At 40.8% G+C, this 11792-nt stretch overlaps 1 protein-coding gene and 1 pseudogene across 4 annotated transcripts; both read left to right on the top strand.

Moving 5' to 3' along the window:
* Positions 1 to 729: 729 nt before the first annotated feature.
* On the top strand, positions 730 to 1457 carry LOC102133113 (copper-transporting ATPase 2 pseudogene; annotated as a pseudogene).
* A 275-nt stretch (positions 1458 to 1732) lies between these two features.
* On the top strand, positions 1733 to 4456 carry CTAGE1 (cutaneous T cell lymphoma-associated antigen 1). Of its 4 annotated transcripts, XM_045377807.2 has the most exons (3): positions 1733 to 2412; positions 2485 to 3641; positions 3792 to 4456. In XM_045377807.2, the coding sequence occupies exons 1-3, from the start codon at positions 2036 to 2038 to the stop codon at positions 4454 to 4456; spliced, it is 2199 nt and encodes a 732-aa protein (XP_045233742.2). In that variant the 5' UTR covers positions 1733 to 2035. The 4 variants fall into 4 exon arrangements, with proteins under 4 accessions (XP_045233742.2, XP_045233741.2, XP_045233740.2 ...); XM_045377806.2 differs by having other exon boundaries at positions 1733 to 3641; XM_045377805.2 differs by having other exon boundaries at positions 2485 to 4456.
* The last annotated feature ends 7336 nt before the right edge of the window (positions 4457 to 11792 follow it).

Raw genomic sequence — 11792 nt, forward strand, 5'->3', positions numbered from 1 at the left:
CATACCCTATTGTTCTAATTTGCTTTTTCTTAAATTAGTGAGGTTGAGTATCATTTTATGTGTTCCCTGGACATTTGATTTCCGTCCTCTAGAATTGCCTGTCTCTTCATACATACCTTTGTCTACTGTTTCTACTCGATTAACTATATTTTTCTTAATGATTTCTAGTTCTTTTTTTTTTTTTTTTTTTTTGCCTTTTGAGACAAAGTCTTGCTCTGTCGCCCAGGCTGGAGTGCAGTGGTGTAATCTCAGCTCACTGCAAACTCCACCTCACAGGTTCAAGAGACTCTCCTGCCTCAGCCTCCTGAGTAGCTGTGATTACAAGCGTCCACCACCACACCCGGCTAGTTTTCGTAATTTTAATACAGACGGGGATTCACCATGTTGGTCAGGTTGGTCTTGAACTCCTGACTTTAAGTGATCCTCTTGCCTTGGCCTCCCAAGGTGCTGGGATTACAGGGTGAGCCATCGCACTCAGCCTAGTGTTTTATATATTCTGAATATTATTCCTTTGTCAATTTATATGTTGCATATATTTTCCAAGTCTGTTCACTTGTTTTTGTTTTTGCTTATAACGGTTTTGTCACCCAGAGGCTTTAAATTTTAATGCAGTCAGCATGTTGCCTTTTAATAATGAAAATATAAGAACTGTATACATATCTGGGCAGAAGATGGTGGCCGGCGAAGGGAGCAGGTACTTCTGCAATTTGTCAAGGTATGCTCTGTAAGATGATCTCTATCACAGAAGCTGTCAAGCAGGAGGCCGCCCTGGCTGTGCACACACTGCAAAGCGTGGGTGTGGACATGGTTCTGATCACGGGGGACAACAGAAGACAGCCAGAGCCATTGCCACCCAGGTTGGCGTCAACAAAGTCTTTGCAGAGGTGTTTCCTTCGCACAAGGTGGCCAAGGTTCAGGAGCTCCAGAACGAAGGGAAGAAAGTTGCCATGGTAGGGAATGGGGTCGATGATTCCCCGGCCTTGGCCCAGGCAGATGTGGGTATTGCCATTGGCACCAGCACTGATGTGGCCATCAAGGCAGCCAACGTCATCCTCATCAGAAATGATTTGCTGGACATGGTGGCTAGCATTCACCTTTCCAAGATGACTGTCCAGAGAATATGCATCAACCTGGTCCTGGCACTGACTTGTAAGCTGGTTGGGATACCCATCGCTGCAGGAGCGAGCTTTCCAGATGAGTTGAAGGTATGTGCATGGGTGGGAGATGATGGCTCATTGCAGGGCAAGGCATCATATGTGCTGAAGGAGTGCCAGTGTTTCAGAAATGGACACAGAGCAGGTAAGTTTGATGGACAGGTAAGAGAATCACTCTCTATGTGCCAGCACTGTTCTAAGTGCCCTGGATCTTCTGGGGATGAGATTAGTGTTTTTCAGTTGTACGTGGGACAGTTGAGGATCATGCTAGGCAGAGGTGAGCCCTCTCCTGGAAGAAGTTAACCTAAAAAGCATAATCTGTCTCATTTGGGAGGAGCTAAATAAATATCTCTTCAATGAAGCAAAGGTCAATCAGAAAATTTGTATTTTAGCTATAAAATTACCTATCAGAACTTACCATGAGGCATAATCTTAGTCAAACACCCAAATTAATGATTTCAGACCACAGATACTGAAACACCAAAGTGATAAAGGGGCAAGTATTTCAGCTAGCTACTGCTGCATAACAAATGACCCCAAAGTTTAGTGACTTAAAACAATGATTTGTTATTCCTTATCATTCTGTCAGCTGGGAGGTTCTGCCGGCCTCACCTGGGGTCAGGCACAAGGCTACATTTAGCTAGGGTGTCAGCTTGGGACGGGCATAGCTGGGATGCTGGGTCACCTAAGTCTTTCTCTCCATGTAGTGTTGTTTTAAAATACAGGTTTTAGCGTTTCCTCAGGATGTAAAGTGTAACAAGGGGGCCGGGGTGGGCAATGTGGGTCTGTGAGGCCTATGTGTGCCCGAGTCCCCTAGCTCCCCCCCGCAGCCGGCTCTGCAGTGGTACGCTCCGGTTGTCCGTTGGGGATTCGGGTTCCAGATGGAATGCTGCGTCTTTGCCGCCGCTTGTTGTGGCCGGGGTTACTGCAGCGACCGCCACAGCAGCTCTGGTGCTATGGAGGAGCCTAAGGCCAACCCTCAGCCCTACTTGGGGCTAGTCTTGGAGTTGCTGCGCAGGGTTGTGGCAGCACTGCCTGAAGGTATGAAACCAGATTCTCATCCTTATGATTTTCCATGGGAATTGGTGATACCGGCAGCTGTTGTGGGATTTTTTGCTGTTCTCTTCTTGTGGAGAAGTTTTAGATCAGTTACGAGTCGGCTTTACGTGAGAAGAGAGAAAAAGCTTGCTGTGGCACTCTCTGGGCTAATTGAAGAAAAATGTAAACTACTTGAAAAATGTAGCCTTGTTCAAAAAGAGTGTGAAGGCTACGAAGTAGAGTCGTCTTTACAGGATGCCAGCTTTGAGAAAGCGACGACAGAAGCACGAAGTCTGGAGGCAACCTGTGAAAAGCTGAACAGGTCCAATTCTGAACTTCAGCATGATATACTCTGTCTAGAAAAAGAGTTAAAAGAAGAGAAATCTAAACATTCTGAACAAAATGAATTGATGGCAGATATTTCCAAAAGGATACAGTCGCTAGAAGATGAGTCAAAATCCCTCAAATCACAAGTAGCTGAAGCCAAAATGACTTTTAAGAGATTTCAAATGAATGAAGGACGACTGCAGATAGAAATACAAGATGCTTTGAATGAAAATTATCAACTTCAGGAAAACCAGAAACAGCTTTTGCAAGAAGCTGAAGTATGGAAAGAACAAGGGCGTGAACTTATTAAACAGAAAAGAACATTTGAAGACTCCAAAGTACACGCAGAACAAGTTTTAAATGATAAAGAAAATCACATCAGAACTCTGACAGAACGCTTGCTAAAGATGAAAGATCAGACTGCTACGCTTCGAGAAGACATAACGGTTGATGATAACTTGGAATTAGAAATGAACAATGAATCGGAAGATGGTGCTTACTTAGATAATCCTCCAAAAGGAGCTTTGAAGAAACTGATTCATGCTGCTACGTTATGTGCTTCTTTAAAAACCTTAGAAGGAGAAAGAAACCAAATTTATATTCAATTATCTGAAGTTGATAAAACAAAGGAAGAGCTTACAGAGCATATTAAAAATCTTCAGACTGAACAAGCATCTTTGCAGTCAGAAAGCACACATTTTGAAAGTGAGAATCAGAAACTTCAACAGAAACTTAAAGTAATGACTGAATTGTGTCAAGAAAATGAAACGAAACTCTACAGGAAATTAATAGTAGAGGAAAAATGCCGGTTAGAGAAAGAAGAGAAACTTTCTAAAGCAGATGAAATAATCAGCCATGCCACTGAAGAGCTGAAGACCTACAGAAAGCGAGCCAAAGATCTTGAAGAATTTGAGAGAACTATTCATTTTTATCGAAGGAAGAGTATTCTCCATAAGAAAAAAGCACATAATAATTGGTTGGCAGCTTGGACTGCTGAAAGAAACCTCAATGATTTGAGGAAAGAAAATGCTCACAACAGACAAAAATTAACTGATATAGAGTTTAAAATAAAACTTTTAGAAAAAGATCGTCATGCACTTGATGTTCCAAATACAGCATTTGGCAGAGAGCATTCCCCATATGCTCCCTCACCATTGGGTCGGCCTTCATCTGAAATGGGTCAGCCTTCATCTGAAATGAGAGCTTTTCTCTATCCTCCGACTTTGTTGGAGGGTCCACTGAGACGCTCACCTTTGCTTCCAGGGGGAGGAGGAAGAGGCCCAGGAGGCCCAGGGAATCCTCTGGACTGTCAGATGACCAATGAAAGAGGAGAAGCAAGCTGTGATAGGTTAACCAGTCCTCACAGGGCTCCTTCTGGCACTGGGCCCCTGTCGCCTCTGTGGGAACAGGACCATAGGATGGTGTTTCCTCCACCGGGACAGTCATATCCTGATTCAGCTTTTCCTCCACAAAGGCAAGACAGATTTCATTCTAATTCTGCTAGACGCTCTGGACCAGCAGAACTCAGAAGTTTTAACACACCTTCTTTGGGTAAATTGGATGGGTCAGTGCCTTCAGAAATGGAATCCGGTAGAAATGATACCAAAGATAATCTTGGTTATTTAAAGGTGCCTGATTCATCTCTTCCCACTGAAAATGAAGCAACTGGCCCTGGCTTTATTCCTCCACCCCTTGCTCCAATCAGAGGTCCATCATTTCCAGTAGATACAAGGGGCCCGTTCATGAGAAGAGGACCTCCTTTCCCTCCACCTCCTCCAGGAACCATGTTTGGAGCTTCTCGAGATTATTGTCCACCAAGTGTTGTCCCCGGTCCACCACGTGCTCCATTTGCAATGACAAATGTCTATCCGCCCAGGGGTTTTCCTCCTTACCGTCCCCCAAGACCTGGATTTCCACCCCCCGCCACCACATTCTGAAGGTAGAAAGAGTTTCCATCAGGGTTGAGTCCGACTTCAAATGAGCCTGCTACTGAACATCCAGAAACACAGCAAGAAACCTGACAACATGTTTGCCCTCTTCAAAAGTAATTCTGACTGATCTCATTTTCAGTTTAAGTAACTGCTGTTACTTAAGTGATTACACTTCTGTTCAGATTGAAACTTAATGGAATTATAATTCTCAGGATAGTATTTTGTAAATGAGGATGATTTAAATATGAATCTTAGGAGTAATTTATTTTCATTTTATTTTATTTTAGATAGTATAACTTTTACTTTGATTAATCCACTATCATATAAACAATGGTGGGAGTTTTATATATGTAATCTTGCAGGTGGGGAGGTTTTAAATTGTCTTCATGCCAAGAACTGTATTTACTGTGGTTGTAGACAAATGTGAAAGTAACTTTATGTTTAAATTTTAATTGATTAAAAAAAAAACTATATAAATATGTATAGGTGGGAATGTAGAATACTATGTAACTGTTAGAATATTTAACTTTAAACCAAGATCTATCTTGGAACTCCTGTCTTATAGATTTTATATCCTCTTTCAGTACTTTGATAGTGTAAAACATTTAGAGTAGAAAGTATTCCTGTTTCCTCTGTTTTCCTCAAAAACGGTTTCTTCGCCCTCCCTTTCCTTCCTTTTGCCTTCCCTATGCTAATTTCTTCCTTTGTTTTTCATCCTATCATTACATAATTTTGTTGTTATTTCTTTTGTTTTATTTTTATTTGGTGGGAACAACTCTATCCAGACCTTTTACTTTCCCCAGAATTATATAGATAGATTTTTCCTGATTTCTTTCCCAACCTTTACCTCTGTTGGTGCTCTAATAGTTTTTGGACCAACAGAACTTAGATGTTTTAATACACCTTCTTTGGGTAAATTGGATGGGTCAGTGCCTTCAGAAATGGAATCCGGTAGAAATGATAGCAAAGATAATCTTGGTTATTTAAAAGTGCCTAATTCATCTCTCCCCACTGAAAATGAAGCAACTGGGCCTGGCTTTATTCCTCCACCCCTTGCTCCAATCAGAGGTCCATCATTTAAGTAACTGCTGTTACTTAAGTGATTACACTTCTGTTCAGATTGAAACTTAATGGAATTATAATTCTCAGGATAGTATTTTGTAAATGAGGATGATTTAAATATGAATCTTAGGAGTAATTTATTTTCATTTTATTTTATTTTAGATAGTATAACTTTTACTTTGATTAATCCACTATCATATAAACAATGGTGGGAGTTTTATATATGTAATCTTGCAGGTGGGGAGGTTTTAAATTGTCTTCATGCCAAGAACTGTATTTACTGTGGTTGTAGACAAATGTGAAAGTAACTTTATGTTTAAATTTTAATTGATTAAAAAAAAAACTATATAAATATGTATAGGTGGGAATGTAGAATACTATGTAACTGTTAGAATATTTAACTTTAAACCAAGATCTATCTTGGAACTCCTGTCTTATAGATTTTATATCCTCTTTCAGTACTTTGATAGTGTAAAACATTTAGAGTAGAAAGTATTCCTGTTTCCTCTGTTTTCCTCAAAAGCGGTTTCTTCGCCCTTCCTTTCCTTCCCTTTGTCTTCCCTATGCTAATTTCTTCCTTAGTTTGTCATCATATCATTACATAATTGTATTGTTATTTCTTTTATTTTATTTTTATTTGGTGGGAACAACTCTATCCAGACCTTTTACTTTCCCCAGAATTATATAGATAGATTTTTCCTGATTTCTTTCCCAACCTTTACCTCTGTTGGTGCTCTAATAGTTTTAGTTTTATGTTCTGCTTTTCTCTTGCTGTGGCAAGGGGAAGGAGTAAACCTAAGATTGTGTTTAATTGCAATTGGTGAATTTGATCTCTGATTTAGCTCTCTTCTCTGGAATTCTGTTAAAGGGTGAAATGTGTCTTGTCCCCTGAGAGATGCCCTCAAATTTTGGATTAGTCCTTCATGCAAGCTGGGCCACCAAGCCATTGCTTCTTTTGGGGACAACCTGTCCTCCCTTTTAAAAACTATCCTGGCTCACATGCCTCCCACAGCAGTTAATGCCACTCCAGCTTGAATGTAATAAAAGAAAAGTAAGGATTTGGGACATGATGTGCCCTTATTGTACAGTGGGGCTTCCTATACATTTTCCATCTTCCCTTGAACCATCACTATCCTCAGTGACTTTATGTCTCTTTTCCTCTTGTTCTGTTAAAACCGTGTTTGCTAGTGGAAAAATTTAACTCCCAGTGATTTTTTAATACTAGACCTCTTGCCTTCTTTCCAGTGAGACAAAAATAGAATGGTAAGCCTAGTGGTTTCTTCCTTCACTGTCGAATACTCTTTATCCAAGGTATCCAGGAAGAACTTCTAATCAGAAAAGACATATAGTATTTTCCCAACTGGGTAGCATATCTCACTCCCAGAATGGAAGTTAGGTGGGGATTGTAAGATTAAGGAGATGGTTCTGGATTTCTGTCTATGTATTATATCCACAGAACTCTTTCTGGAGGAATTTTATGTTGGGCCAGGCATCCATTTCCAGAGTTGTCCATTTCTAGATATTTCCAAAGTTAGAGCACTGTTCCTAAATAATTTGTTGGCTTTATTTATGAATTTATTGTTCATTCCATTTCATTAGGTTCAGGATGAAACAGGTATTATCATCTCTTTGTGTCTACCTTGCCACCTGTCCCCCAGAATAGGCCCGAATGAGATTGAAAATGTCACTTCAATTCCTTGTGTCTGACATTGCTTGTTTGTAACTAAGAAAAATAATGTTTGCTTTTGTTGAATGTACTAATTTTTTTCCATGAACCTAATAAACTAAAAAGAAAGTTGAAATAATAAATAGTGAACCATTATAAAAATTCATGTTGAGTCAGTCTTCCTTCAGAAATTTTTCCTCAAACTCTCTTACCAAATTTTATCTATGAATAAATTATCATATGCACATTATCTAAGAACATTATCTATGAACCGGGTAGCACATTATCTATGGTAGCACATTATCTATGAACCAGGTTGCCAATCCTTAATCTTCTTTTCCTTTCTTCCCTCCCTCCCTCCCTCCCTCCCTCCCTCCCTCCCTCCCTCCCTCCCTCCCTCTTTCTTTCTTTCCTTCTTTCCTTCTCTGTCTCTCTTTCTTCTTTCAAGGGAAGTATCTCTGTATGGAGATCTCACTTCTAAAGGTGTGGAGGGATAACTGGGTGGCTTTCACTAAGATACAGTTGACTTAAACCAACTGAACTGCCTGGTCTTACTAACATTCTGCATCCATTCTCTCCTCTGCAGTTTTAAAATAGCAGCCCGTGTCCACTGTATCCTTACCAAGTCCCATTCCTTCCCCCGGTTGACTTCTACTATTCCTTAAGCTACCAGTTTAAATATCATTTGATATGATTTCTCTGGGACTCCTGTCTTACTCTCCAAGACTGGCTGAGGTGCCCCCCATGTGAATCCTCTCCCATAACATACAGTCTCTACCCTTGTCTGCAGTGATCAGCCTGTATGGTGATGAACTATATATTTTTATTTCCTGTTGGATAGTAAGCCAGGAGGGCACGGACTAAGCACCCAGTTCAGTCCTTTGCACATCATTGCCTTTCATTGAATATGTGTTTCATGACTAAATTTTTTAAAACTTAATACTATTTCCAAAGTTTTTAAGGCATTTTGAAGTTCAAAATAGTCAAGTTGGTTCTCATCGCCTCATCTTTTGTGGTTTATTGAAAGGAATGCATACATGCTCTCAATTCACAAACGTATGATTGTGTGGACCAAATTTTTAAAGGAATTTGGCAAAACACCAGAGCTAGGTTACATTCTTAAGCAGCTGAGCAGCCACAGGTTTCATCACACTATTATTAATGGCTTTATTTTCCCATCACTGTTGCATCATTATGCCCTTTGCAGAATTCATCAAAGGCACAATCTCTGCCCTGAGGCTTTGGATTTTATCATTCCACTGCCTGAAGTCATCCATCTGAGAAGCCGGGTAATACACTCCTACCTCTGAAGGGTGTTGAACATCAATTAAGTAATGCTCAGCTGTCTTCAGTATGAAGATGCATTCAAATGAACATGTCCCTCATCTATTCTATTAATAATTATACCCCGTGTTTGAGCAAGGTGGCTAAGACCACAGAGCATTCAGATTTGCAAGGATTTTGCATGCAGTGCAAAGCCTGTTGTCTTTAAATGTAAAGTGTCAATAGGAGGCATTAAAATGTCAGCACCTTTTCAGGAATTCCGCTCATTAAAACGACTGCAAAAGAGTCCTCTGAATACATCACTGTAGACCAAGTTATAGTCTAAGCATTAGATCAGCTAGGAGCCTCCAGAGACTTCCTGAAGTGTGAGGAACAAGTGTTTTAAATGGTGGGGTGACATGGTGGGAGGGGGTCCTGGAAGAATCTGAATTTGCCGGACACTCCCATCCCCCAACTTGGCAGTTGATCAACTTGACACTTCCCGGCTCTAATTTTCTTCCTCCTCGTTTTTATTTCACGGCATTCCCAATTATGCAGCTGCCAGGAAAGGAAGCAATGGAATTTCAATATAGGAAAGACCAGGCCACTTCTTTTCGGACTAGACACTTATGCACAAAGAGCCAGTAGGTCACATCTTCTGCCGGTTCGGAGATGCTTCCAGGACAACCAAGCAAGGTCGAGCGACAACATCAGCCTCTTTGGCTTCGCTCTTTCCTCAGCGGTCACACGATTTCTCAGCTGCCCAGGGGATCATCTATAATAGGCCATTTTATTTGGTAAATGTTTCCCCACTTACTGAAGAGTTCATTATTAATGACCAGAAAGGGAACTCCTGCCTCCCGTGGCAGAAGTTGATACATTTGCTCTGTATAATTGCTGTGTATAGTTAGCCGTGTGGTTGTGCAGATGAAATAAATTGCCTTCTTCCCATAAGAGCCTCCCTGAGTGTCACGGGAGAGCTAGAAGGAAGCTGGCCGCAGAGACTAATCTCTTCGCTAACGCCGTAGACGATTCCAGAAGCTGAAGACAGATGGCAAGTTTGAGATGAATAGCATTTTTTAATGGCTTCAAAATAGCTCTGTCTATAAACAGCTTTTCTGAATGACAGTACCTAGTACGATTTAATTTATCTATTGCTGCTGTTGTTAGATCCTCTGAGAACTTTCCCCCAGTCCCTGTATTAGGACAAACACTAATCTCACTTCAAAGGGGGAAAATCTAGAACGGGAGGAGGCAAGTGGAACGAAAAGGTAAGAAGAATTTCGACCTACAAATAAATGACAGGTATCCTCCAAACACAACAGTCTCTTGTAGCCTGGAACTTGAAGAAAGTAACTCTGTGTTAAGATTTAAGAGCAGAAGTTGAACTCTGAACTCTGAAATGAAGTAGGCCCAAAGACTAGGAGAAAAGGTCATGATAAGACAGCACACCTTGGTCTGTTTCTGATTGATAAGAATTCACATTCCACCAATGAGATTAATCCTTCGTCATTCATGCACATGGTTTGGGAAATGCTACTACGGGTGAGAACACAGGTATTTTTCATAGGCTATCAAGGAAAAAAATGAGTATAAAAGGAAATTGGGGGTAGATGTGGTGGCTCACGCCTGTAATCCCAGCACTTTGGGAGACCAAGGCAGGCAGATCACTTGAGGTCAGGAGATCGAGACCATCCTGGCTAACACAGTGAAACCCCGTCTCTACTAAAAAATACAAAAAACTAGCCGGGCGAGGTGGCGGGCGCCTGTAGTCCCAGCTACTCGGGAGGCTGAGGCAGGAGAATGGCGTGAACCTGGGAGGCGGAGCTTGCAGTGAGCTGAGATTCGGTCACTGCACTCCAGCCTAGGCGAAAGAGCGAGAGTCTGTCTCAAAAAAAAAAAAAAAAAAAAATACAGGGTGGTGTGCCTGTAGTCTCAGCTACTCAGGAGGTTAAGGCACAAGAAATGCTTGAACCCAGGAGGTGGAGGTTGCAGTGAGCTGAGATCATGCCACTGCACTCCAGCCTGGGTGACAGACAGAGACTCTGTCTCAGGAAAAAAAAAAAAAAAAAGTAATCAGTGTTAATAATTAAGTGAAGAAATAAGTTCGTACCTCTAATTTCCAATTTCCAGTTTCTACAAATGTCTATTAAAACGGCATGTTTCCCATAAGAAGCCACTTTAAAGGGGCATAGTAGAGTAGTTAATAGAAAATGCTAGCATTTCTTACAAAGTAGTAGATGTAATAAGCCTGAAATTAAAGAGTGAGAATTAAACAGAGGGGACGTTCAATAGGAATAATGATATTATGTTAAGTAAAAATAGTCACAAACCAGTTACAGAAAAAGACCGTGGTCAGACTTTTTCCTTCTGTTCTGATACTGGAGGTAAAATGATGTAAAAAGCTGCTCTTTCTTATTCTGTATTGCATCATTCTTTCAAAACACACACAAGTGCTAGCAATTGGTGACCACTTGAAATTTATGCTTGTTTTAGTAAAGCATTATAGTTGCATTGGAATGACTGTCTCGGTCTCTGAAATCTGAAATAAACCTGGCTTGTTTTCCCATATTGTTCATTGAGTTTTACAGATATTTATTAATTGCCTGCAATGTCCAAAGCATTTGTAACAATGACCACACTTTACAAGCCCCAAAGTGGGTCAACAGTACTTATTTGCATAGTAGGATGAAATATTTAAAATTGAGACTGTCTCCAAAATTCAAATTAAAAGCTTGGTGCCAAGAGCGGAAAGGAAAAATAAGAAAGTTCCTCAAAAGTTTATGTGCAGAAGAATTAAATGCCCACACACACAATATTCAGCTGCTGCAAAAGTAACTGAGGTTTTTGCTATTAAAAATAGTGGATGGCAAAGTAAGGCAGGTGACACAAGAAGGCACAACCAGCACTGTGTGGCCATCATGTATCCAGAGTCCCAGGTCCACCACTTGCTGCTCTTGTGACTCTGAGCAGGTCCTGGGACCTCTGTGAAGCCTGGTTTGGAGAGAACACTATCCAGTCAACAGATGTGTTGTAGGGAACCTAGAACTGTGTCTGTCACAAAAGAGCTAGTCTAAAAAAATGTTTTAAGTACCTGTGGATTCAAAAGAGGAAGTCACATTAGCCTAGGGAAAACTAAACAGGAAAGGATCCATTCTTTTTAAAAGGTGGCATATAAGTTGTCTGTGGCTTGAGGCTATGCTGGGGAGATAGGAGCTTTGTCTGTCTAGAGAAGGGAAAGAATCAGTAAAGCTTCCAATGCTCCTACACCATTAGCAGTTCTGGGGACAAGCACCTGCACAGTGGAGGAAATTAGTTGGGAAGATAAAGAGAAGAGAGCCAAGAACAAAA

Source organism: Macaca fascicularis, chromosome 18 (assembly GCF_037993035.2).
Source record: "Macaca fascicularis isolate 582-1 chromosome 18, T2T-MFA8v1.1".
Classification (NCBI taxonomy): domain Eukaryota; kingdom Metazoa; phylum Chordata; class Mammalia; order Primates; family Cercopithecidae; genus Macaca; species Macaca fascicularis.

What these genes read in the sequence shown, in the direction of transcription:
- CTAGE1 (XM_065533609.1), top strand. Translation starts at nt 2,036, where the DNA reads ATGGAATGCTGCGTCTTTGCCGCCGCTTGTTGTGGCCGGGGTTACTGC.